Source organism: Pongo pygmaeus, chromosome 5 (genome assembly GCF_028885625.2).
Source record: "Pongo pygmaeus isolate AG05252 chromosome 5, NHGRI_mPonPyg2-v2.0_pri, whole genome shotgun sequence".
Lineage (NCBI taxonomy): Eukaryota > Metazoa > Chordata > Mammalia > Primates > Hominidae > Pongo > Pongo pygmaeus.
The window spans coordinates 39710537-39738289 of record NC_072378.2 but is presented as its reverse complement, the minus strand read 5'-3'; the positions used below and the strand labels follow the sequence as shown (position 1 = coordinate 39738289).

The following is a 27753-nucleotide window of genomic DNA, read 5'->3' as shown; positions in this document are numbered from 1 at the left end:
CTGAAGTGATCTATGGTTGTGTGAGACAGCGGAGCCCCAAGGAGGCCCAGAGTGGGTATTCAGCAAATGATAGTTGGATGGCCAAGACGACCAGCTGGAATGCCTCCTGGCTCTGATGTCTTGTCTGCCATGGTAGAGCCACATAACTCACTTCCCCTTCCCATGCAGGGCACTGGTTAGGTGACAGCCATGTGGGTCCCACAGCCTTTGCTCTACAGAGGCCCAGAGGGCCCCTTTTGGCTTTGGTGAATGGTTGGAAATTTCAACATCATCTTTAGGATTCCTAGTCCAGCCAAGGGCATGGAACAGGCTGGCTGTGGGCATTCTGTGGGCTGACCCTGGAGAGTGGGTAGATAGCTCTTCACACCTAGCAGGCAAGCTGCAAATGCCATATGGGATTGGGGCACGGGTCATGGATTTCGGTTATTAAAGGGCAGACTTCACAGGCCAGCACCAGGGGAAGACACTAAGACTTTCTCTCATCCCCAGCCCCAGATCTAAAAGGCATTCATGGAAAAGAGCAACACCTTCAAATACCAACGACGAGTCAATACAGACTTCAATAATCTGCCCTGTGGCTTCCTTCATTATTGGAATCACTTACAGAGGCAAGAGCACCAGCTTTGAAATCAGACAGAGCCAGTTCTCCCACTAGCTCTGCTTACTAGCAGTGCCATCCTGGGCAATTACTTCCTCTATCAGAGCTCAGTTTCCCCACCTGGAGTGGGAGTTGTAGATTATACAAGACAATACATATGAAGTTCCTAACCCATGTAGCAGCTGTGCGATGGTTATCATTATTCAGATTTTATCAAGCACCTACAAGGGCCAGATGCAGGCAGTTTCAACCTTACAGAGACTGTGTTTTCCTGGTTGCAAACCCCTGAAGCGCTTTTTACCTTTATCACAGTGGCTCCTAAAGGTCTGGAAAGCAGGCAGGCATGTAGGGGACGTGCTGGCTCCCACACACCTTCCTATCTAAACTTCTGCAGGGCCTGTATTCTCAGTAACTTCTGCACAGAGTACTTGCATTGAAACTGGGCTTGAAGCCATAAGCAGTGTTTCTTAACAAGGGGTGAGCATTGGAATCACCAGGGGACCCTATCGACAAATTTTAACTCAGTAGGTCTGGAGTAGGGCCCAGCTGTCTGTGTGCTTTTACAAGCTCCTTAAGTGATTCTGATGTGCACCCCCAGTTGAGAACCATTGAACCAAAGAAACGATTCTGCACATTTCAAACATCAGATAACTGCGTGGGAGAGAGAGCGTTTGAGAGGAGGGCATGGGGAAGTGGGACAAGGAGTTGCAGAGATCTTTCCAGTAGAAATTATGTTAGGAAGGAGGGGGTCCACATCTTGGCTGGCCTTCCCAGCAAGAGCCCCTCTGGTCCTTGCACGGCTAATTCCAAAACACCCGTGACTTCAGAGATAAGGTCAGCCCGGGACTGTGCGTCTGTGCGTCCTCCCAACTTGAAGCTTCAGTTACTGTTTGACTGCTCAGGGCTTCTTCCTGTGTGCCATTCAGACCTACAGCCACTGAGTGAAACCCTTCTCTCGCTTTTGTACTGCTTTGGAGGCAGCTGCCTCCCCACAGATGAACAGTGTGACCTCACAGGCCACTGGGCACTGTGAGCTCCTGTGCTGCTGTCCCAGCCAGAATCCTGCCCTTGAAAGGAGGGCTCCCTGTGCCTCCTGTCAGGTGATGGGAGGCTCTGTCCCTGGCCAGAGTCCCCGTGGGGATGGAGACCTACAAAACTCAAATGCCCTTTGTAGTTACTCCCTCTTCTTCTGTTCTTGCTCAGTCGCTTTTGTTTGGTTCCCTTTGAGTTCCCAGCCCCTATTTCTCTTCAGAGGTTACTGATGAGCCAAGCCTCAGAACATATCAGAAGCAGCCAGAGGCTGTCTCCTGGTGAGGCTGCAATGCATTTCACCAAGCAGACATCACCTTGGGCAGCAGGCCCATTTGGTTGTCATGACAACATGGGTAGTTTGTGTCATGGGGTGTGCTGTGCCCTCATTCCGGCTTCCCAAGGTCCCTTGCCCCAGCTTTCTTTCCCAGACCCTTTCAACAGACTCCCGGCTTCCTGGCGCCACCTCCACATTAACTGTTGTTCAATTTGGAGTAGCTTTGTCTTGATCAGCAAAAACAAACAAAAAAAAAACGCTCAACTTTGCTTTCAAAGGAATAGATTGAGCCCATTCCTCTCCTCAAAATACTCCAGCCTCCCATCTCTCTCAAAGCCAGTGTCCTTACCATGGCTCCCAAGATCCTCCAGGGTCTGGCCTCAGTTTCTTCACTGACTTCAGCTCCCACCACGATTTCCCTTACCAACCGCTCAGGCGCCCTGGCCTTCTCGTTGTTGTTAGATGCAGCAAGCAGGCTCACACCTCAGGCCCTTTGCACTTACTGTTGTACACTCTGCGCCCCGATTTCTGCATGCCTGTTCCCTTCCTCCATTCAGGTCACTGCTCAAATGTCCCGCCGTTTAGAGGCCCTCACCCACCCTACCTAGCATGGCAGTCCTCCACCCTGTCATCCTGTCTTTTTACCCAGCTTTGTCTTTCCTCAGAGCACCTTCCGATCCCCAGCATGATGTTGCAGACTCAATTGTTTGTGGTTTTAGTGTCTGTCTTCCCCACTGGAATCCCCCTAGAACAGGGGCAGGCATATAGTCAATGTGTGATAAACATTTGTTAAATAAGCGGATGAATGACTAGGCTTGGATCCAAAGCCCTGTGCTGCTATTTGGTAGCTTTGTGGCATCGCACAAGCCACCCAGTCACCCTAAGCCTTGGTCTTCCTGATTGTGAAGCAGAGGTGATCATGTCTGCCAGCTGAGGTGGTGAGAATGAAAGTGGTGTTGCACGGGGAATGGGCTTGAGCAACTCCCCAGATGGCGTTGATGTTATCATTCCATGCTTGTGTCAGCTGCATTCAGAATGTGCTCCTTGCCTAAGGCTCCCAAACACCCCACACACTTCCAGGGCACCTGAGACTCTGTGACCTGCCAGGGAACCTGCAAGATGCCCAAGGAAAAGACAACCAGCCATGGGGCAAGGCAAGAGCCTGCCTCCTACAGAGGAGCTCTGCGTTCACATGGGGTGACCGCAGCCTTTATATGGAAAAGCAGGCCGCCCTGGCCATCCCTCCTACCTTCTGCTGTCTGTTCACCAAGCCCTGGAGACTGCCTCTTCTGGCTGGGTGAGATGGCCCTGGTGTGAGTCCAGCAGCCCTTCCTCCGCCCGCCTCCAGCAGCCTCTCACGTACTGGGCTTGCAGCAGGACGTCTAGCCAGTCACCGCAGAGGGGGGCTTCACTGAATTTCTTGGGGGTGTCCTTGGGGTGGGGACAAAAGTGTTAAAAGGAGGAAGGAAATTCACAGTGTTACTTTTTTAGCAGGCTGGAAGATACCTGGGCCCATCTCTGAAACTTTTTAAAAAGGAAATAGTTTGTCCATTGAAAGTCCTGCCATTGTCAGTTTCATGTTAAGATACTTCCTTCAGTTTATCAAGTCTGATGACTTTCAAAGAAGACAAGGCCAGCAAACATGCGAGGCACTGAGTCACCCTATACATGGAGTCTGAACAGAGCACTGGGGGAAGACACTAAGAGCAGGAGGACCCCAATCTCTGCCCTTGAGGGCTTCCTGTGCCTGAGACTTGGGGGGCTGTGGGTGATGTGAACAGGCGGGCTGCCTCATCTGAGCCAATAAATTGCACCGACACAGATGACAGTGTGGACTTCAGGTGGGATGCTGATGGTATCTGCATGTCCTGTGTTTAGATAATGAAATAAGACACTTGCTCTGCCTGTCGATTTAAAGTTGGCAATTGACATAAGGAAAAGGGGGTCACTGGCACCTGGAAGATGACAGACAGAATTGTGATCCAGTTAGCATAGTTATCAATAAGCTAATGACACAAAAGACACAGGTAACAAATGGGTAAGGGAGTCAAAGGGGAAGAATAATGGCGTGACAGAATAAAGACCTCTCAGCAGCCTAGGCTGCCAATAAATGTGAAGTGTTGCCTTTGGGATCAAAGGACAATCACACTGAAACAGGATACATTTTGACAATCACTTATGAAAAAAACATGCAAGTTTTAAAACTGACCACAAGCTTAATAGGGGCCAGCCACGACAGAGCTGCTAAAAATCACAAGCAGTGTTGGGGAGGCTGTCTGGTAGAAACATTTAGCTCCTTGGAATCAGAAAAAAACAAATGGGTTCACATCCCAGCTCTGCTATTTAGTAGCTGTGTAACCTTGGGTTATCCATGGCCCTCTCTGAGACTAAGAATCTAGCTGAAACAAGATGGCAATGCCATCCTTGAAGGGTTATTTTGAGAATTAGCAATAGGGTACATAGAGGACTTAGCCCAGTGCCTAGTAGAATTTGGCAGAACTTAGAACATAGAAAGTCCCCAGTAAATGGTCATTGTTAGTAATTCAGCTACTACAAAAATATAGAGCTTAAATTTTTAAAAGATAGCAGGAGCCCTACTCTACTCTATACCTTTCAGACCCATGAAAGTATTATGTCCAGACATTGGCTTCATACTTAAGATAAATGGGAAAGTAACCAAGTCGCTGAGACTTCAGGTGAGGGATTGAGCAGGAGTCAGTCTAAGAAAAAAAAGGGGGCTGGGTGGGTGCGGTGGCTCACACCTGTAATCCCAGCACTTTAGGAGGCCAAAGTGGGTGGATCATGAGGTCAAGAGACCAAGACCACCCTGGCCAACATGGTGAAACCCCATCTCTACTAAAAATACAAAAATTAGCTGGGCGTGGTGGTGCGCACCACATCATCACCACACCACCCTGGGATGGACTACATCCCAGCTACTCAGGAGGCTGAGGCAGGAGAATCACTTGAACCTGGGAGGCAGAGGTTGCAGTCAGTGGAGATCGCGCTGCTGCACTCCAGCCTGGTGACAGTGTGAGACTCCATCTCAAAAAAAAAAAAAAAAAGTTCCAGACACATGTGATATTTTGATGTTGTTGTTCAGATATTTAAGGGACCATCAGATTAGAAGAAAGATATGCTACACTGCTCCAAAGAGCCAAAGTAGAGGTGAAAAGAAGTTAGTGGGAAATGTCTTGGCTCAAAAGTAGGAGGAAACAGAGCTGTCCACCATGAAATGTGCTATCCTGCAAAGTAGCGAGCTCCTCATCCCTGGAAGTATTTGAGCAGAAAGCAGATGACCCTCTGTCAGAAATGTTATAGACAGGATTTTTGAATCCAAGTTTCCTGAAGTTAGGCACATAACTTGGGCAGTTTACCCTCTTTGAACCTCAGTATCCTTATCTGCAAAATGGGCGTAATAACACTTATCACAAATAAATGCTATAAGGATTCAGTCTGAGCATGTCTGGAAGCACGTGGACTGTAGCAGAGTCTCCCCTACATAGAGTAAAAAGCAGGGCTGTATGACTTCTAAGATGTTGTCTGTGAAGCTCAGAAAAGCAGGGCAACCACGAAGAGACTCCTAGGAGAATATAAAAAGTCCCCACACTCTGGGCTAGGAGACAGCCAGCTTCAGATGAGCACGATAGCCAGAGCAGGCAACCAGGCAACCAGGCAACCAGTGGCGGTCATGTGGGGGAAGACAGAGGTCGGCATCAGTGGGGCCACAGACACACGCAGCAGCTGATCCCTGCTGACGTGCTCAGCCCTCCGCCGGGCCTCATCATGGTCCCGTTGCCAAGGCTTTGGCTCAACCCTGGTTGTGAATTAACATGGCCTGCGTTCAACAGGCTTGAGAACCACTGCTGCAGAGGGAGTGAAAAACAGGAGACATGATTCTGAGGCTGGAAATTCAGTACCTCCACTTGTGCAGAGAAAGATGTCAGATGGTTTAGAGAGGTTTCCTTGTTTGTTAAGGGCTTTTGTTTTTGTTTGTTTGTTTGAGATGGAGTTTCTCTCTTGTTGCCCAAGCTGGAGTGCAATGGCACGATCTCAGCTCACTGCAACCTCCGCCTCCCAGGTTCAAGCAATTCTCCTGCCTCAGCCTCCCTAGTAGCTGGGATTATAGGCGCCCGCCACCACGCCTGGCTAATTTTTGTATTTTTAGTAGAGATGGGGTTTGACCATGTTGGCCAGGCCAGTCTCGAACTCCTGACCTCAGGTGATCCGCCTGCCTCAGCCTCCCAAAGTGCTGGGATTACAGGCATGAGCCACTGTGCCCGGCCCTGAAGGGCTCTTTATCAGAGGATGGGGAAATGCTATTTTGCATCTTCCCTGGACACTCAACAGGAAATGAATGAGCTCAATAGTAAAAGGATTAGTAGACACAGAGGGAGATTCCCTTCCAGTGACAGATGTTGGCAGTGGGAGGGACAGCAGAGGGACAATAACCCTGGAAGCTGCTCCTCTCAGGGCTTTCAGCTGAGCAGAGGTTGCCACCAAGAGGCCCCAGAAGGAACTCACAGGGGCCCCTTTCTTCTTGGGGTACCCTTGAACTCTGTCATCTGCCCACATATCACACTTTTCCTTTTACCTTTCTTTCTCACCATCCCATCAGCACCTTCCTTCTACAGGAATCTCGGAAAACATGGCCGTGCCTCTGATGCCAGACCAGCAGGAGGAGAAGCTGCGATCACAACTGGAGGAAGAAAAGAGAAGGTGCCCTTCGTTTTAGCCACACACAGCCCGAGCCCAGCCTCCCAGGGTCTCAGTGTCGTCCTGGAGCTGCCCAGGGCTGCAGCTACTCAGGGATGTGGGTCCAGCAGCTGGATCCTAGAACAGCAGGAGGAGGAGGGGCTGCCTTTGAGCAGGCAGGTGTGAAAGGCAGGACCCCAGGCAGTGTGAGGTTAGAATGCAGAACAAGCCAAGCCAGGCCCGGGAAGCAGCTGGGCTTGTCCACTGCTGCCACCTACGGGAGCCAAGAAGTATGACCACGGTGGTTTTCCGCACGCCTCCACTTCCTTCCGAGTCCTGAGAACGTTATACTCTCACGCAGCCGCAGGCATTTGGGGTCTCCAAACGACTTCATTTACAGAGTGAGGAGCCTCAAGCATAAACAGGCATGTAGCCATTCCTGATATACAGCATGGTCACCGAATCTTGCTCCACATGCTGATCAAGCTGCATCCACTCATTCATTGATGCATTTATAAAGCACATATGTGTGCTATCTCCCCCATGCCATGGGTAGGCTCTGGAGAGACTAAAGTCATCTTCCCCGCCTCAAGGAGCTGGTGGTGTCACTGCAGCACACTCCCTGCCCCACCCCAACCCCCAGCTGACCTGGCATGCGCTGCTGCCCCTGCCCCCCCAGACGCACACCCAGGAGATCAGAGCCCCAGGCGCTGGTCTTCAGGTTGCTCCTGGCAGATGTGCAGGTGTCTTCCTACAGAAGTCTACCTGAGCACACACGCTGCTGTCGCTCTCCACTCCCTTGGGGCCCTCGCCAGTCGTCCACCTTCTCCCTCGCTCTGTTCATTTTCCTCAGTTTCTTTCCAACCCCCCACCTTTTTTTTTTTTTTTTTTTTTTTTTTTTTTTTTTTTTTTTTGAGTTGGAGCCTCACTTTGTTTCCCAGGCTGCAGTGCAGTAGTGTGATCTTGGCTCACTGCAAACTCCATCTCCCGGGTTCAAGCAGTTCTCCTGCCTCAGCCTCTAGAGTAGCTGGGATTACAGCCATGCACCACAACACCCAGCTAATTGTGTATTTTTAGTAGAAACAGGGTTTCACCATGTAGGCTCAGATTGGTCTCGAACTCCTGACCTCAGGTGATCCACCTGCCTCAGCCTCCCAAAGTACTGGGATTACAGGTGTGAACCACCACACCCAGCGTCCAACCCATTCTTCTTGTGTCTTCTTTACTCCATCTTCATCTTGTCCCCTTGGCCCACATTTCCAATCTCAGTGTCACATTAGAGGCCAACTTATCTCTTCGGCCTGGCTATTGGACTGTTTCCTATTGAACAATTTCTGATTCATTATAGCATTCCCAAAACCAATATATGTATGCATTCATAAGCACAGTGTTACTTTTGGTCCTCAGCATGAAGGTGAACCAGTGGAATGGTGAGGCAGTTAAGACTGTGGTTCTAGAACCAGACCACCTGGGTTCAAATCCTGGCTCCTCAGTTATCTCTGTCCCATAGAGCAAGTTATATAACCTCTTCATACCTGTCTCAGGTTCCAAATCTGTAAAATGGAGGTGATAATCATAGTATCTCCTTCATAGGGTTGTGAGGAGGATTAAATGAGTTTATATAGGTTGAGTGTGTGCAGCAATGCTTATCCCTTAGTAAGTGCTCAGCAAATGGCAGTTCTCATTCTTGGGGGAGAGGTTATTCATCTCACACACGGATTCCCATGGGCCTACTGGACCAAAATGTCTCCCTCTGCTTCTCTGCGATGGACTCAAACCCTGGTGCCATAGCCTGGCCTCCGAAGCTCCTATAGGGTCCCAGTCCCTGAGCACCAGGGCAGCTCTGCTGGGATTCTGAGGCACAGGCCCTATTCATTTACAGCCCTCCTTCCATGCCATGCTTTCAAGACAGCAGTGCCCTGACTCTTCCCTGATTCCACCGCAGGTATAAAACAATGTTCACTCGCCTGAAAGCCCTGAAGGTGGAGATCGAGCACTTGCAGCTGCTCATGGACAAAGCCAAGGTGAAGCTACAGAAAGAGTTTGAAGTCTGGTGGGCAGAGGAGGCCACCAACCTGCAGGTATGGCCTATGGCCTGGGGAACACCAGGGAAGCTGGGGAGGGGCCAGTCATGCAGTCCCATTGGGGCTGTCAAGAGACACACACAGTGGGGGTTTTGACCCACAGGCCCCCATGCTGTCAGCCCCTGCTCATGAAGCAGGTGCTCACTGTAGTAACAAGGATGACAAAAGGTCAGGGGTTCATTGTTTCCTTGCTCTCATGCCTAAAATTCTGCCTGATTAATGGAAAAATTAGGGATAAAAGATGCAGCTCCCAAAAATCAGTGGGTTTGCCACCAATGCTTTGTGTGATATTCTCCACTGATTTCCTACTGACATTTATTGTTTTTCTTATCACAGTCATATATATGTGAATATGAATTATAGAAATTTTACTAGGCAGAAAAACACAAAGAAGAAAGTAAAAATCACCATAATTCCTCTACTTAAATGTAATTTATATTAACAATGTTTGATTATATTCTTTTACCTTGATTTCTATGCATATATATCCATATGTTTTTGTACAAATAGAATCAGGCTGGGCACGGTGGCTCATGCCTGTAATCCCAGCACTTTGGAAGGCTGCGGCAGGAGGATCACTTGAGCCCAGGAATTCAAGACCAGCCTGGTTAACGTGGCAAGACCCTGTCTCTACCAAAATGAACATAAAAATAATTAGCCAGGCATGGTAGTATGTGCCTATAGTCTCGGCTACCTGCGAATCTGAAATGGGCAGAGTGCTTGAGCCTGGGAGGTCGAGGCTGCAGTGAGCAGTGATAGACCCACTGCACTCCAGCCTGGGTGACTGAGCAAGGCCCTATCTCAAAATAATAATAATAATAATAATAATAATAATAATAATAATAAATCACATAGCTGTTCAAGTATCGCAAATGGCTTTTAAAAATTAATTGTATAGCATGGCTATTTTTCATATTATTATCCTACAGCGTTGTTTTAATGGCTGTTACTGTTCCATCATGTAAATATGTTTTAATATCCTATTGTTTAATATTTAGGTTGTTTCTAGTTTTTTACTCAAAACATATTTGTAGATAATTTTTTGCATATTTCCTAGACAAATTCTTAGAAGTTTTTTGTTTGATGAACGCTAAAATAACCTTTCCATAAGTGTTAGCACAAAATCCCAGTTTCAGTTTTCCTCATGTAACGCCTCAGTTGTGGCACAGCGGAAGTGCTAAAATACGCACAATCAGATCACTTGTCTGGCTGGCAGAACGCTTAGTGATTATCTAACAGGCTGATCCCTTCATTTTAAGGACAAGAAAGCTGAGAGCCAGAGAAGATGATTTGCCAAGAACATAGCCAAGCAATAACCAGTGTGATAGCAAGTGGCCATGTGGCAGGACAATGGAGAAGAATATTTGGATAAAATTAAATGCATGAGATAACAAAGAAAACTAGTTAGAATGAAATACGGTTATCAAAATATTTTCAGTTATGGTATAGTAATACGTGTACCACTTTTAAAACGCATTAATTGATAAGATCTAGGTGTAGGCCCAATATTTATCACAACTGCAAAGTAATGATGAAATGACACAATATTTCAAGATCTCTGCACCAACTGTCAGGTGATATGAAAATACGCTTGATTTCTGTTGGTGACAAAGCTACAGGTACTGCTAACATTTCTGTGGTTTGTTGTCTACATTTATCACTGAAAGAAATAATTTCAGGTAGCAGTTAAGGAAATATATAGATGTGATTGGTTCCCATCCACATTGGCAGAGCCCCTGGATTCTGTCTGTGGACTCCAGGTTAAGAGCCCTTCCTAGCAAGTTCATCAGTAAATGGGGCCTTCCCCAGCTGGTGCCCGAGGGAGTCCACCACTGACCGGTCGACAAGGGTCATCCAGTGAAACTCAGGAAGTGTCCAGGCAAAGCTGACACATTCAGACAGTGTATGACTTACAGAGACAGCGAAAGCCAGAGTAAGCAAGGGTGTCAGCTCCATGTGTCCTCTGCCCCACAGGATGTCACTGAAACAAAAGGGACCAGATGACAGCAAGGGGGATGGTGGGATACACTGGTACAGAGAGGCCAATTCCATGCTGCCCCTGAGCAGTTCTATAGCCTGCAGCTGTACCCTAAGCGGGCAGAGGCAGAAAGCTCCAAACCTCATCAGAACAAGAGAGGTGACAAGAAACTTCTAGGATAGCCTTCCGGGAAGATAGGGAAGCAAGTGGAAAATAACCTAGTAGCAACTACTCGCAAGCTGCCTGTATGCGCTCACATTCCAGGAGGCTTACAGGGCATTCTGCCAAGACTTAGACCAGCTGTGATCTATGCCTTGCTCTTGAGGCCTATGTGGGGACCTGCAACTTGCAGAGCACCATGGCAGAGCTGTTCCCCTACACGAAGTGCTCGGTGGATGTCTCCTGACTTTAGTAGGGGGTTTTTGGGACAAGGAGAAGCAAAATCAGAAAGTATTTTTGAAGAACGAAGATAACATTTTAAACATTTTTTTCTACGTTTATAAAGGAATACATGTTCAACTTGGAAAACTGGGAAAGCACAGGAAAGCATAAAGAATAAATTAAACATTACCCATAATTCTTTACCATCCCTAGACAGTATGTTGATGCCCATCATTATGGTCATTACCATGTCTAGATTTTTTTTTTGGCCATACACATTGTGTACACTAACTTTTATAGCTGTCTTGTTCCCCTTAAGAATTACATCAAGGCCGGGTACGGCAGCTCATGCCTGTAATCCCAGCACTTTGGGAGGCCAAGGTGGGCAGATCACCTGAGGTCAGGAGTTCGAGACCAGCCTGGCCAACATGGTGAAACCCCGTCTCTACTATAAATACAAAAATTAGCCAGACGTGATGGCAGGTGCCTATAATCCCAGCTACTCGGGGGGCTGAGGCAGGAGAATTGCTTGAACCCAGGAGGCAGAGGTTGCAGCGAGCCGAGATCGCGCCACTGCACTCCAGCCTGGGTGACAGAATGAGACTCCATCTCAAAAAAAAAAAAAAAAAAAAACAGAATTACATCAAAAACATCTTCCTATGTCATTAGATTCAAGCTAACACTGTGAAACTCCTTCTGGGGCCAACAGGTAAATTCTCCAGCAGTGAATTCACTCGATCACACGAAGCTGTTTCTCCAGACATCTGACTCCCAGCATGAACGGTCCCAACTCCTCTCTAACAAAAGGTAAGGTGAGAACTCACCGGAGGTGTTCGAGTTCCCAGAAAAGGCTCCCTACCTTTCTCTTTAACCTATTCCTGTGGCTGTCATGTCTCCTGATGAGCCATATGATCCAGGAGGATGAATTCCTTTTACCGTTTAATTAGTCGTAGATACTCAGGACAGTGGCTTTCAAGCTGGTTGGAGTGCACACCCCTTCAGTCCCTCGCTCTGACAGCCAGTAGACCTACTGCCATGGTAACAACAGACAAGAGGTTTCACAATCAAGCCCTGGTCCTGCCTCCTGAGTGGGAAGAAGGGGTTGGCAGGAATTGAACAGGGTCATAGCATGGGAGAAGGGGGTTTGGGTGACAGTGGTGGTGGGAGAGTGGGTAGCCAGCCTACTGAGACACAGGGGAGCTCTTCGTCCTAGCCGGGATTCAGGCAGCCTCTAATAACACCACATGAGGATGGCCCAGAGCCAGTCTCCCTACATGATGGGATGACCAGCAGGGATTCTACTTCCCCACAACCATGTTATTGTCTCTTTCCAACCACACAACCCAGGGGGTAGCACCAATGAAGCATGCCTCCTGCCATTGTCCGTCTGATGCCAGAGGCCAGGACAGTATGTGTGGGGCCTCCGTCTCTGCCACCAAGGAGCAATCCTGTGGGTTTGAAGGGGTGCTGAGCCCTTATGTTGGAAATATAAAATGGGGCTTTAAAAAAGGGTCAGAGGGCCAGGCACGGTGGCTCATGCCTGTAATCCCAGCACTTTGGGAGGCCAAAGTGGGTGGATCACCTGAGGTCAGGAGTTCGAGACCAGCCTGGCCAACATGGGGAAACCTGTCTCTACTAAAAATACAAAAATTAGCCAGGTGTGGTGGCACATGCCTGTAATCCCAGCTACTTGGGGGGCTGAGGCAGGAGAATCGCTTGAACCCAGGAGGCAGAGGTTGCAGTGAGCCAAGATCACACCACTGTACTCCAGCCTGGGTGACAGGGACTCCGTCTCAAAAAAAAAAAAAAAAAAAAAAAAGAAGGTGTCAGACAGTCCTCATGATATGATGTGGTAAGAGTGGTACTCTACCTGTGTGGCCTTCCTCTCAGAAACCCATAACACTGGTCAAAGAATGAGGAAAACATCGGACACATCCCAATGGAAGGACACTCTACAAAATACTGACTAGCATGCCTCAAATTGTCAAGGTCCCCAAAAACCAAGTGTGAGACTCGGTCACAGCCATGAGGAGCCTAGGGAGACACACCACCTAGATGTAAAGTGGTGTCCTGGGTGGGAGCCTGGAACAGAAAAAGGCTTTAGGGAAAAACTAAGAAAAGTCCAGTAAAGTATGGCCTTTAGTTAAGAACAATGTATCAACATCGGTTCAGTGATTGCAGCAAATGCACCACACTAAGGTAAAACTGCCCAATAGGGGAAGCTGGGTACAGGCTACATGGGATCTCCATATACTATCTTTCCAACTTTTCTGTAAATTTAAAACTCTTCTTTTTACAAAAAAAAAAAAAAAGTATTCTTAAAAAACAACTATTGTCCAGGCACGGTGGCTCATGCTTGTAATCCCAGCATTTTGGGAGGCTGAGACGGGCGGATCACCTGAGGTCAGGAGTTCAAGACCAGCCTGGCCAACATGGTGAAACCCCATCTCTACTAAAAATACAAAAATACCAGGTGTGGTGGTTCATGCCTGTAATCTCAGCCACTCGGGAGGCTGAGGCAGGAGAATCGCTTGAACCCAGGAAGTGGAGGTTGCAGTGAGCCGAGATCGCACCACTGCACTCCAGCCTGGGCAACAGAGCGAGACTCTGTCTCAAAAAAAAAAAAAAAAAAAAAAAGACTCTTCTTAAAATTAAAAGGCCAGCCAGTGAGCCCTCAACACCAACCAGGTTGAGATTTTCCTTGGACTTTCCCAGATCCTCCAATCTGGCTGTTGGTGCCAGCACTTCAGCCTGTATTCTAATTTTTTGGAGTGCCTTTGTTTTTGTACTTAAAGAAAAAAATGTTTAATGTATATAGATACATATATGTGTATATATAAAAAACAAAAGATCAATACGCAGAATATAAACAACTCCTATGGATCAATGAAATGAAAAACATTTTTTTTTCTTTGAGACAGGGTTTCACTCTCACTCATGCTGGAGTACAGCAGTGTGATCATGGCTCACAGCAGCCTCGACCTCCTGGGCTCAGGCAATCCTCCTGCCTCAACCTCCTGAGTAGCTGGGATCACAGACATGGGCCACCGTACCTGGCTAATTTAAAAAAAAAAAATTGTTTGTAGAGGAAGAGTCTCACATGTTGCCCAGGCTGGTCTTGAATTTCTTGACTCAAGTGATCCTCCCACCTTGGCCTCTCAAAGTGCTGGGATTACAGGTGTGAGCACCACACCTGGCCAACATTTTTTAAATGGGCATGGACGGGCAGTTCATGGAAGACAGGTGCTCAACCTCACTAGTCATTAGCAATGCAAACTAAAACAAGGCAATAGCACTTTTCTACCTATCAGACTGTTGAAATTAATGAAATCATGGTATAGCAGCAAGTGCTGATTGCATGGTGGGGCAGCGGGTCCTGTCCTAGGCTGCTTGCCGTGGGCCACTCTCTCAAGGGCTTTTCCAACGCTTACCCAATTAGTGGCCACCATGACTTTGAGGCCAGGCCCTGTTATAATCATTCACAACTTCCAGATGAGGAAATGGAGAAATAGGTCAAATGGCTTGTACCAAGGTCATTCAGCTAGAAAGCAGCTTTTGTCACCTATTCCATATTTTCTTCTAGTTCCTACATCATTGTGTGTTTTTACATTTAGATCTTTAATCTTGCACTGTATCTTTGCGTATGGGATGAGGTAAGGACATAACTTCTTTTTTTCCAAATGGATAGATGTCTCACGTGAGCCAATTTGGGATATGATCATCTGTCCAAGCCTAAACACTTTCAGCCCCACCAAACCTACTCCCTTGCTTCCACAGTGGCCAGACTGGGGGTCTCCCTGGGTCTTCTAGCCTCAGTTTCCTGCCCCGCAGCATGGATGCTGAACAAGATAGGGGCTTAAAAACCTGGTCTGTGTACCCTGCAAGGGCAGCCTGAGACAGGAGGGTGGCAACTCAGCTAGCCAGCAGGTCACCACTGCAGGGCAGCAGGTCACATTCTAGCCATGCCTTCCATCCCAGATGGCTTTCAGGGCTAAGCTATGTTGCAACAGGAGGGAGCAAATGCCCACGTGACCATTCTCAGGAGCCTTATGTAGGCTGGTCATGCCATCATCATCTATCAACCTGGGCTTGGACCCATGTGAAAGCAGAGGCCATGCAATGTCAGTGTGCCCTCAGTAGCAGTCCTGCTGCAGAGCAGTGGCACCCCCATGGGTCTGGGCATCACACTTAGCTCCACTTAGCAATATGAACTGGCACACAGCACAGTGCCCATTGTGGCTGGCATAGTGCCATCTTGAAGTCCATCTCTCCAGCATCTGCTGCATGCCGGACACCGCACTAGGGAAGGAGCCACTGGGCCCATCTGCCCAGGGCTACAGCACCGCCATCCCAGACCCAGTGCCCTCTCATTGCCTCATATTCTGGTTTTAGGACACATCTCCTATGTGAGCCCCTGAGCCCAGGGTCAATAACTGACATGATGTGTTTTGTTTGGCTAGCCTGGTGTTTTGGAAGACAATGTAGATTCATGAAAGAAAAAATTGATGTTGGACTTTATTTAAAATTAAAACACCACTCTGCAAAAGATATTTCTTAAAGAATTAAAAGACAAGCTACAGACTGGGAGAAAATATTTGCAAAACATATATTTGATAAAGGATTTGTATCTAAACTATACAAAACTCTAAAAATTCAACAATAAGAAAATAAACAACCCAATTTAAAAGTGGGCAAAAGATCTGAACAGTCACTTTACCAAAGAAGAGATACAGATGGCAAATAAGTACATGACAAGGTACACAACATCCTGTGTCACACAGGGAAATACAAATCAAAACAACAACGAGACACCACTACATATATATTAGAATGGCTAAAATCCAAAAAAAGCCTGACAATTCCAAATGCCGGTGAGGATGTGGCGCAATAGGAACTCTCGTTCATTACTGTGGGAGTGCAAAATGGTGCAGCCACTTTGGAAGACAGTTTGATGGATTCTTGCAAAGCTAAATAGGATCTTACCATACAATCCAGCAATTGCATTTTAGTTATTTACCTAATTGAGGTGAAAACTTATGTCCACAAAAAAAAAAACAGAATATGATTGTTCATAGCAGCTTTATGTATAATTATTTATAATTGCCCAAAACTGAAAGCCACCAAGATGTCCTCCAAAAGGTGAATGAATAAACAAACCATGGAATATTATTCAGCTATCAAGTCTGGGTGCAGTGGCTGAGGCCTGTTATCCCAGCACTTTGGGAGGCCAAGGTGGGTGGATCACTTGAGGTCAAGAATTCGAGAGCAGCCTGGCCAACATGGTGAAACCCAACCTCTACTAAAAATACAAAAATTAGCCAAGGATATTCGCATGCACCTGTAATCCCAGCTACTTGGAAGGCTGAGACAGGAGAATCGCTTGAACCGAGGAGGCAGAGGTGGCAGTGAGCCAAGATCAAGCCACTGCACTCCAGCCTGGGTGACAGAGCAAGACTCTGTCTCAAAAAAAAAAAAAAAAAAAAAAAAGAGCTATCAGGCCATGAAAAGTGATGAACCTGCAATGCATATTGCTTACTGAAAGATGCTCATATGAAAAGACTACGTATTGTATGATTCCAACTATATAACATTCTGGAAAAGGCAAAATTATGGACACAGTGAAATAGTCAGTGGTTGTCATGGATGTGTAGGGAGGAAAGGATGAATAGATGGAGCACAGGGAATTTTGGGGGCAGTGAAACTATTCTGTATGATATTTTAATGTTGCATAGATGATGTCATGCATTTGTCAAAATCCATAGAGCTGTACAGCACAAAGAGTGAACCCCTGCATAAACTATGGACTTTAGTTCATAATAATGTATCAATATTCATTCACCAGTTATAACAAATGTATCACACTCATACAAAATGTTAATAATAAGGAAAACTGTAAGGTGGGGAAGAGGAGTATAAGGGAATTCTCTGTACTATCTGCTCAATTGTCTGTGAACTTAAAACTTCTCTAAATAATAGTCTATTGATTTTTAAAACTGCAGAAGCAGAATAACTAGGCAGCCGCACTATGCCATGGCAATGCAGGCAGCTTAGCATTTGTGCCCTGCACCTGACCCACTCCATGCATTCACTTGGGCACCTGCCAACCTCTAGAGGCCGGTAAATTTGAATTCCAACCCCTGTATACCTGCACCTTCCACACACGGAGCCCTCTCGCTGAAACTCCAGGACTCCACACAGCACATCTGAAAAACACAACCAGGAGGACTCAGCTTCCTCAACCATTGCTCTGGCTCTGTGCTGAGCCCCTCGTGTATCTGCCCCATGAGAATAAGCTCTCCTTTCAGCTGTGAGGCTCAGAACCCCTGGCTATTTCTCTACCCTCTTTTCTGATCTCTTGGGTAGCTTCTACTGGTAGCAATATCCTGCTCAGCGAATAGAAAGCCCTGTCTCTCATTTTTCTTTTGGCTTCAAAGACATTGAAGTGTGTACGTGTGCATGTGTGTGTGTGGGTGGGGGGGGGCAGGTGTGTCAGCAAGGGGCCCGATAGATGCAAGGTAGAAATATACTATGCTTGCCCAGGGACAGTGGTTCATGCCTGTAATACCAGTACTTTGGGAGGCTAAAGCAGGTGGATCGCTTGAGCCAGGAGTTCAACACCAGCCTGGGTAACAAGGTGAAACCCCATCTCTACAACAAAATATGAAAATATCCTTCCCTCCCCACAAATCCATAGCTGGGCGTGGTGGCACATGCCTGTAGCCCCAGCTACTCAGGAGGCTGAGATGGGAGGATCTTTTGAGCGCAGAAGGTCAAGGCTGTAGTAAGCCAAGATCTGCACCACTGCACTCTAGTCTGGGTGACAGAGTGAGACCCTGTCTCAAAAAGAAAAAAAAAAGAAAGAAAGAAAGAAAAGAAATATACTGTGCTTGCAAAAAAAAAAAAAAAAAAAAGTTTAATCCTAGTGTTCAGAACCTTGAATTTGAAAGGTGTGCATCAGATCACCCACAGGAGCTTTTCCGAAAATCCTGCTCCCAGAGTCCCCACCCCCACCCCAAGCCCCTTCGGTGACTGCTGGCAGGAGGGTCTTGGGGAAGATGGCTCTCAGGCAGCCCTAGAGCGCTGTTCAGCCCTGTCCCCTGTGGTGGCTGCCGGCGTGCTGGTTGGATGCTCTAATTCCTCGGCAGAGATCACTGAGTGTCCTGAACGGTGTTTGTTAAAACACCTCAACTCGAGTGGCTGGCTGCCCCCTATTTCCTCCTCCAACAGTTGTTGGAGGCCAGGGTTTGTGGATGGGATGGTCACACTAGGCAGGTGAGAGGAAAAGTAACCCCGCCAGAGACTGGAAAGGAAGAGCTCTAGGGGCTCCACCTCTGACAAAGAAATCCTTGCCACTTGCTTCAGATGCTGGTAGTAACAGGCCCACAGAACTCTGCCATGGTAAGCCGGGTAGGGAACCCTGTCTCAGGCCATCACGGCATCTCAGACATTCCCTGTGAACATCCCGCATGGAGGATTCACTGTTGGCATTCCCACGTTCCCAAGGGAGACAGCATTGGCCTTCTCCTCTGACGGTGATATCTCCTAGCGTTTGTAGAGGGCCCTCCTGAGCCAGGTGCAAAATACATGAGCATTGTACCTACTATCATGGTCCCCCACTTTACAGGTGAAAACATGCAGGCTCAGAGAGATGAAGTAGCTTGCCCAGGGTCACCAGCTAATCAGTGGTGGACTCAAACCCAGGCCTGTCGGAGTCGTGCTCTCCCCTCATTCCTCACAGCATTTGTGTTTAGGATCAATGACTGCCTTTTAGGGACACATGTCCATAATGTTATCTAGTAGGTGTTGGCATTTACCAGCCCACATTTTGTAATATTTTGTACAAGGTGCTTTCTTTATGTGCTTCCCACCACCAGATCCTCCTGCCTGGGGTATCCGCTCTTCCCATGTGTCCACACCGTCTGATTTTCCCAAGAGGCCAGGATTTTTAAAGGGCAAAACTGTGTTTCCTTAGAAGGCCAACCTTCTAAAGTGTGGAAACCCAGCATTCCCTGTGACTGGCCCTTGCCATTTCAGCTGAGAAACCCTGAGTTCAGCCTCCCCATTCTGTAAATGAGGACACTGAGGCCCCGAAAGGGAATGAGATGCTTTAACTCTGTAGTTAACAACACAAAGAGCCACAAATTAGGCCAGGCACGATGGCTCACACCTGTAATCCCAGCACTCTGGGAGGCCGAGGTGGATGGATCACGAGGTCAGGAGTTCAAGACCAGCCTTGGCCAATATGGTGAAACCTCATCTCTACTAAAAAGACAAAAATTAGCCAGCCGTGGTGGTGCGCGCCTGTAGTCCCAGCTATTCAGGAGGCTGAGGCAGAAGAATCGCTTGAACCCGGGAGGTGGAGGTTGCAGTGAGCTGAGATCACACCACAGCACTCCAGCTTGGAGACAGAGCAAGACTGTCTCAAAAAAAAAAAAAAAAAAAAAAAAGAGCCACAAATTAAACCTAGACCTTCACACTCCATGGCAAGTGCCTTTTCTTCCTTCCACCCACTGCTCCCCCTGCCCTCTCCCTGCCTCGTTCCCTCCTCCACTCCCCTCTTCTCCCATCCCTCCCTCCACCGTCGGCTCTGCCTATCTCTATTCCTGCCTTACATCCCCCTTCTCCTTTTCTTCCTCCTCTCTGCTTCATTACCTTTGTTGTGCTCCCTTGCAGCCAGGGCTGCCTCTTTACCGCTTGTTTGTTGATCCATGCTGCTGCCAGCCTTTATCCGCCAGCACCTCTGAGAGAGTCCACGGTGGAATAGGTCTAAGGAGTAGCCCCTGGGCAAGGCCTCCAGGGACTGCCTGCTGTGCCACCCATCAGAATAGTGCTCCTTCCACCTTGTCTTGGCCTTGGGCATTCCTGGACATTCCTTAGGTATTCCAACTTAAGATGATCCCTGGATGTGCTTGCCTAGAGACCTTTAACCCTGCAGTCGAGAACCCTGGACTTCAAAGGTGTGTGTCACATCATAATTGACCACCTCCAACAAGTCCCCTTTATTGAGATTTGAATCACATGAATCCCAGTCATGGCCCCTCCGAGCAGCACACCCTTGGGCAAGCCAGCTCCCCGCTTTGGGATTCCCTTGCCTCATCTGTAAGATGTGCAAAGGTCCCTCTGACACGGTCACTCTGTGAGCAGATAAATGTTCCAGTGCCCGGTCAGAGCCGCCAGGGTGAGAGAGCGAGGGCCCAGTGGCTGTTGCTGCCTGAGCTCTAGAGCGGCTGCTCCTGTGGAATTGCTGCAGGTGGGGAACTGGGGGGGTGGGGCGCTGGTCCTCTGCTCATCAGGTTCTGAAAGAAACCTGATTCATCACTTCCCCAGGGATGCTCAGGTCCTGGAAGCTGATCCCACTAAACACTCTGATTGGCAACCTAGGAGGCCTAATTATTATTAATATGGCTTATTAATCCTTATTAAGAAAAATACTTCATTCTGATGGCTGGTATGTTCTCTCTCCAGAGGGGCGTCAACATGAGAAATTAATTCAGTGTCAAAGGCTGATTGGGCAAAGGGAGAGGGCAGAGGTCATTTATGGCATCATCCCCAGAATTACAGAAACCAAGCTGTGGCATCGAGGAACAGGATGCTTGAGCAGCTTACAGGTTTGAGGAGTCATTTCCCTCGGGAGCCCCCAGCCTTCCATTGCACTGCCCTCCTGCATGAGCTGTTGAGGCAACAGGTGGGGCAGCTGGGCCTCCGCAAAGGGTACTGGATGCCCCCATTGGCCACAGTGTGATCGTGCCCTTCTACCCTGCCCCATCCATCTCTCCATCCTCTTCCACCCCCTCCCAACTTTCAATAGTTTGGCACCTGTGAACTCTCCCTGGAACCTGAGCCAAGGCTCCACTGGGAAGCCACTGAGTGAATGAGCCATTTTTGTGCCAGTGCCTTGGTCTTGCAAATTTGCTACAGCTTCCAAACTGACCTTGACCCGTTGTCATGAAAGCACTTGCAGGATGGAAAGCCCTTTCTCCTTCCCTTCTCCAGGCTGCACCGGGAACCACTCAGCAGGAGCCTTGAGAATTGGTCACTGTTCTCTAAAGAAAAGCGTGCAGAGCCTGCCACCTTGTGGCTACCTCTGGTCCTACATCAGTCCCCACCAGACCCAGCACAGAGATCTCTGCTTTCCCACCATGAAGGTCACCTCGTGGAAAGTCTCTCCACTGCTAGGAAATGGACATTGGTGGGTGAGGGGGGTTTCCCCAGGCTCTGATGTCTTTTCCTGCTTGTTTGACCACAGTCGTGACCTACGGAAGCAGCCTTGCCATTGGCTGAGATCGGAAGGCAGAAGGCCAGAGCCGGGGAAGGGGCCATACTCATGAGTGAGACACGCAGTTTGTCAGGTCTGTGGAGCACCTTGCACTGAAGATGCAGACTCCGCAGAGCCGGCTCACTTGTCTCTAACCCTAGCCTGCCTCTCAGCCCAAGTGTCCCCAGGGTGTAAAAGGAGGGTTATACCCAGATGACTTCTTAGGCCTCTTCCAGCTCTGATGTTGTCTCCAGGCAGGAAGCAAGGAAGATCTCCTTACAGCACAACTTAGAGTAGGGACCTTGTCACCACAGGCATGTGGAATACACTGGCCTCCAACCAGCCATGTCCACGTGCCTCTTCACCTCCCAAGAGGAGCTTCTGGGTTCCACTGCACTCGGCCAGGAATCCGAGGCAAGGCACACATGTCAGCAGCCTAGGTGAGCAGGCACAGCTGCATCTAGTGAGCTGTTGGATCTGACTCCTCACTCAGCATGAAGCTAGGTCCCAGCATGGTCAGGGGTAGCATGGTCAGGGGTAGGCCAGTGTGTGTTCCTAGAATGCCACAGAGTCAAGCCCAGTTAGAAGGCACTGTGGCTGAGAGCACAGGTTCTGAAACCTCAAAGAATCCTGAGTAGCTCCAGATTCTGCCACTTACCAGCTGGATAACTTTTAGAATTTCTTAAATCTTTCTAAGCCTCAGTTTTCTCATGTATAAAATGGAGACGATGATATCTACCTCTTAGGTCATTGAGAGGATTAAATGGCATGATGTTTGCAGAGCACTTTCACAGAACCTGGCACGTCTATCAGTGACAGATGTGGCCATCGTTTGTTGTTCAGCTTCTACAGCCAACAGATGCATGCTCTAACAATGAAAATTACTGTGTAGGCCGGGCACAGTGGCTCACGCCTGTAATCCCAGCACTTTGGGAGGCCAAGGTGGGTGGATCACCTGAGGTCAGGAGTTCAAGACCAGCCTGGCCAACATGGTGAAACCCCATCTCTACTAAAAACACAAAAAATTAGCCAGGTGTTGTGATGCACACTTGTAATCCCAGCTACTTGGACAGCTGAGGCAGAAGGATCGCTTGAACCCAGGAAGTGGAGGTTGCAGTGAGCCAAGATCATGCCACTGCACTCCAGCTTGGGCAACAAGAGTGAAACTCCATCTCAAAAAAAAAGAAAAAAAGAAAATTACTGTGTAAACCATCCAAGACAGGACTCTTGGCTCTTGTCTTAGTCTGCTCAGGCTGCGATAACAAAATACTATAGACTGAGTGGCTCCAACAACAAACGTTTATTTTCCACAGTTCTAGAGGCTGGGAAGTCCAAGATCAAGGCACTGGCAGATTTGATGTCTGGTGAGGACCCCCTTCCCCGTTCATAGACAGCTGTCTTCTCGATGCATCCTCACATGGTGGAAGGGACAAGGGAGCTCTCCGATGTCTCTTTTATAAGGACTCTAATCCCATTCATGAGAGTTCTACCTTCATGACCTAATCACCACCCAAAGGCCCCACCTCTACTACCATTACATTGGAGATTAGGTTCAACACATGACTTTTCAGGGACACAAACCTCCAGTCCATAGCACAGCAGATTCAGTTCCTGCTGAGGGCTTCCTTCCTCGCTTGCGGGCACCTCCTTCTTGCTGTGTGCTCACATAGCAGACAGAGAGAGAGAGAGAGGGAGAGGGAGAGATTGAGAGAGAGAGCATGCACTGTAGTTTCTCATCCTCTTCTTATACCTATAAGGACACTAATCCCAGTGTGGGGGCCCTACCCTCAGGACCTCATCTAAATCTAATCACCTCCCAAAGGCCTCACTGCCCAATGCCATCACACTGGGAATTAGGGTGTCCACATAGGGATTTTGAGAGGACACATTCAGTGCATAGCGGCTCCTAGATATAAACCCTGAATTTCTCTTCTATAAATTTGCCCCCATTCCTTTTGCTTTTGTTGGTTTGTGTTTTGCAGTGATGTGAATGCCAGGAAAATCCTGCCCTCGCCTTGCCCCAGTCCACACAGCCAGAAACAGAGCAGCACCAGCACCCCACTGGAAGACAGGTCTGTGGTCTTCTCCTGTTATGCCTGTGACAGCCCCTGCAGTGGGCGGAGTGGGCCTCCATCTCCAGTCTACTCCCCGAAAAAGCCCCTCGTCCAGTAGCCACACAGACAGAACCCAGATCTGGCCTCTGCCCTGGTCCCCTGGGAATTCCCTGGAAAATCTCTCACACAGGCCAACTCAAAGCGGGGAGGTTTTCTCTCAGTCACCAGGGCCCTGTGTTGGGCAGAGTTGTTTCATATCTTCTGGTGAATAGATGTACCTGGGGGCCAGAAAGGGAAAGAGCCAACCCAGGGCAGCCCCACCACAGAGCAGGGCAGGGAGCTGACAAGCCTGGCCTGAAGACCCAGCAGCATTTGCTTCCAGGCTTGGCAGAGTTGATCAGCACCATAGGCATTTGTATCCTCTGGCTAGAATGGCTACTCAGCCTCTTTCACCAGCACAGCCTCTGCCCTGCCTGCCTGGACTCTGCTTTAGTGCTTCTGGCTGGGCTGCAGTGGGAAAGCCAACACCCAAAACTACCTGTGGGAATGGCCAGCCCCTTGTTACATACCGTCCTTACTGCCTTCTAAGGAAGTGGCTACCGCCTCCTGCTGTGCAGAGGCACACGGGTGAGGACGGACGGAAAGTTGGCAAGCCCAGGCAAGTGTACTGCTCTGAGTTTGCTGAAGGGGAATGCTATATGGAGAAGCTGGATGGAAAAGGTGATGGGGGAGGGCACACGCAGCCCTCCCTTTCTAAGGAGATTCCCACGCACTTCTACTTACAAACCTCATTGGCCAGCACCTGGTCACCTGGCCACACATCACAGCAAAGGAGTCTGGGAAAGGTAGTTTTTTTAGTTGTTTGTGGCAACTTAGCTAAATATGGTTCTGTTTTTAAGGAGAGACAGGAAAATAGTAATCTCTGCCTTGAGGTCAACTAGTTAAGCCACATGGGGAATGAGGGTGCTCTGAGGACACACTACTGAACGATATGACATCTAAGCTGGGCGCAGAAGTTGACGGGCCCCAGGTTAAGTGGTGCTGGTTTGGGTAAATCGGGGATGGGAGGACAGGAGTGGTGGTGGTAAGAGGATAGAGAAGGCAGTGAGAGAAAGCGCAGCTGCCATGTGACGGTTGGTGGGGAGGGCAGTCCAGGGAGAGGAAGCATCAGAGCAAAGGCCCTGCGGCTGGAAGTGGCTTGGTAAATGCAAGTCACTGAAAGAAAAGGGGGCAGCTGGAGCCCCTGACCTGGGGTCATATCACACACAGCCTGGTAGGTCATGGGACAGAGTTTGAGTTTTATTCCACGAGTGGTGAAAAGCCACTAAAGGGTCTGTATCAGTCTGTTTTCACACTGCTGATAAAGACATACCAGAGACTGGGTAATTTATAAAGAAAAAGAGGTTTAATGGACTCACACTCACAGTTCATGTCACTGGGGAGGCCTCACAATCATGGTGAAAGGCACGTCTTACATGGTGACAGCCAAGAAAGAATGAAAGCCAAGTGAGAGGGGAAACCTCTTATGAAACCTTCAGATCTCACGAGACTTATTCACTACCATGAGAACAGTATGGGGGAAACCGTCCCCATGACTCAGTTGTCTCCCACCGGGTCCCTCCCACAACACGTGGAAATTGTGGGAGCTACAGTTCAAGATGAGATTTGGGTGAGGACACCGCCAAACCATATCAGGGTCTATGGCAGGGAGTGACTTGACCCAATTTGCATGACAAGAGGCTTAGTGTGGCTGCCACACAGAGAAGGTAGGAGGGAGTGAGAAGCAGGCCAGCCCAGTCATGTAGCTTTCTGGGTAAGATCAGTCACCAAAAATCGAAAAGCATTTTGGAAAGGTAAGTGGTGAGTCCAGTTGTAAAGTGTAGTAAAATGTGACACGTGGTTTCCTCCAGCATCCCCAAGAGGCCAGTGTCGTCCATCCCTCTCACCGGAGACAGCCAGACGGACTCGGACATCCTGGCCTTCATCAAGGCCAGACAAAGCATTCTGCAGAAGCAATGTAAGTGCACCTCCCTCGGTGGCTCCTCCCAGGCAGCAGGTCACCAACACTTGTGGGGAGCACACGGTGAGGTGGGAGGGGAGTAGGGAGTTTCCTGCATGTTCCTGAAGCCACAGGACTGGCCTACCCATCACTCACATGTGCCCAGCCTCTGATTCCTTCTCGAGAAAGCCTCAAGGGGCAGCATCAGAAACACCAAGACAGGCCCAAGTGTGTGGGTGGCCCAGGTGCTCCTGCCCCTCTTGGCAGAGCTTGCTCTCTGTCTCTTCCAGATCTTCAGCTCCTTTGTTCTCTGTTCCCAAAGTCAGCTGTCTCCTCTGCTCAGCCTTCTACAAACAGGAAGGGGCTAAGTGATGTTTTGGTAACTCGTTGAACCCCTGGCTTGAAGTCTCACTCCCCTATCAGAGTGTGGTTCTTGCCAAAGAGCTGTGAGTGTAAACACCACTTGAAGGCCCAGGCCTGAGGACACCATAACAATCACAGAGGAAGTAAGTGTGGCGTGTCAGACAACAGGAAGAGAAGGCTCTTCTTGGCCTGCATCACTGCCCCCTCCACCCCCAGCCCCGTCCTCTTGGCAGCTGCCCATCTCCCATCTGCTGTGGCTGGGCCTTTTCTCTTTGTGCCTTTCATCCCCCACGCACCCACAGGGCAAGCCCCAGGGCCCCTTACTCCAGGCCTGCATTTTGTCTTAGCCTCCTCCCCATAACCCAAAGGCTACTAGGCAGGCTTAACATTGCCTTCACATTGCCAGAAAGGCGCCCCCGCCATGATGGTATGGGCTGGCAGATTGGATGTATAATGACTGATGCCTGCCCTGCGGGGCCTGCACTCAGCTTCTTCACCAGCTATGTGCAGTTTGGGCAGGAAGAGGTTTGTGCATGGATGGAGCACCGCAACTGAGAGCCGGCCTTGGTCCTGCTGTCCTTGCCTTGCTTGGCCGCCAGCCTGCTTACTTACTACCCTCTCTTCACCACCAGGACCAGCAGCCTCAGCAACACTGTTAGGTCCTTTCTTAGGCCTGAGACAGCCCCAGCTCTGCTGTGATCTTGTCTCATTCTCAGTTTCCTTGTCAAAAAAAAAAAAAAAAACTGGATTCAGTGATCTCCAAGTCCCCATCTATGCCCCAAATGCTCTGATGATAGGTATCAGGCACTGAACAGCAATGAACAGCCAATCAGTCAGCAAACACTGTATGTGTTGGGTGCCTTATGCCAGGCACTACTACTAGTGCTGGGGCTACAGCAGAGAACAAGACAGAACCCAGGACGTGAGAAATTGACATTCTAGGGGGAGGAAGGAGACAGACAATGAACACATCAACAAATAAGTAAGATCGTTTGAGGGGATAATAAGTGCTATGAAACAGCTAAACTATGTAATGTTGTAGACAGTAACTGGGAAGACTGCTTTTAGCTGGGTAGGTTGCGGAGGCCTTGCTGGAGAAGATAACTTTAAACTGACAGCTGCATCATGAGAATGGAGCAGCCACGCCGCGTTCTGGGAATGCACAGTCCTAGCAGACAGAGCGGAAAGCGAGAAGCCTGCAGGGGAAGGAGCTTTGCTTGGCCACAGGGTGGGAAGGAGGCCAGAGTGGCTGGAGGGCAGGGAGCAAGAGCACAAGGGCCAAGTCACACCAGCCTTATGCACAGGGGAAAGAGATTTGGATTTTATTCTGGATACAGTGGAAACTCACTGAATAATTTTAACCATGGAGTGATATGATGTGATTGATGCTTTAAAAAGCTCACTTTGTCTGTCATATGTAGTGTAGATTGTAGGGGCCAAGGGTAGACCAGTTACCAGGCTACCATGAAAGTGCCAGCAAGGGATGACTGTGGCTTGGACTCACCAGTAGACTGAATGTGAGATGCAAGAGAAAGAGGAGAGTCAGGGCACCTCCTGGGCTTTGGATCTGAGCAGCGAAGAGAATGGCAGTGCCGTTTACTGAAATGAGAGAGGCAGGGAGGCATGACCATCAGAGGCAAGGAGCTGGAGGGATGGAGAGTTCTGGCTGCCCCGTTTGAAGTTTCAGATGACGTTTGATGTCCAAGAGGAGGTGTCGAGTAGACAGGTGAGTGTGAGTGAAGCTCAGAGAGAAAGTCTAAACTAGAAAAAGAAATATGCAAGTCATCATGTCTGGTTGGTGTCTGAAGCCATAGGACTGAGTACAATGTCTTCTGAAGAGCAGAGATGGAGGTATTCAAATTGCTGAGAGGGGCTCTCCAACAGTTGCAGAGAGAGAGGAAGCAGAGATGCTGAGAAGGAACTGCCAGGGTGCAAGAAGAAACAGCAGATAAGTGGGTATGGCCTCAGGCACAAGCTGGAGAAGCACAAGCTCCAAGGGGAGACAGGCCAGTAGAGTGTGGCAGGATGGAATGTGGACCA

At 48.8% G+C, this 27753-nt stretch overlaps 2 protein-coding genes across 4 annotated transcripts in view; one reads left to right on the top strand and one right to left on the bottom strand.

Moving 5' to 3' along the window:
* The window catches only part of KIF6 (kinesin family member 6), a 386628-nt gene that overhangs the window by 347685 nt on the left and 11190 nt on the right, over positions 1-27753 (top strand). Inside the window, exons 17-22 of one of the 3 annotated variants that reach the window (XM_054492898.2) lie at positions 6539-6623; positions 8545-8680; positions 11752-11849; positions 22611-22661; positions 23280-23369; positions 25262-25368. In XM_054492898.2, coding sequence (XP_054348873.2) covers positions 6539-6623; positions 8545-8680; positions 11752-11849; positions 22611-22661; positions 23280-23369; positions 25262-25368 — 567 coding nt within the window. Of the gene's footprint in view, positions 1-6538; positions 6624-8544; positions 8681-11751; positions 11850-22610; positions 22662-23279; positions 23370-25261; positions 25369-25640; positions 26440-27753 lie in introns of those variants that run through there. The other 2 variants (XM_054492897.2, XM_054492899.2) reach the window with 2 other exon arrangements.
* On the bottom strand, positions 14955-15394 carry ANKRD39 (ankyrin repeat domain 39). Its single transcript, XM_063665683.1, is given in 2 exon segments — positions 14955-15013; positions 15016-15394. Coding segments are annotated over 2 exon segments (435 nt in total). The 5' UTR covers positions 15392-15394.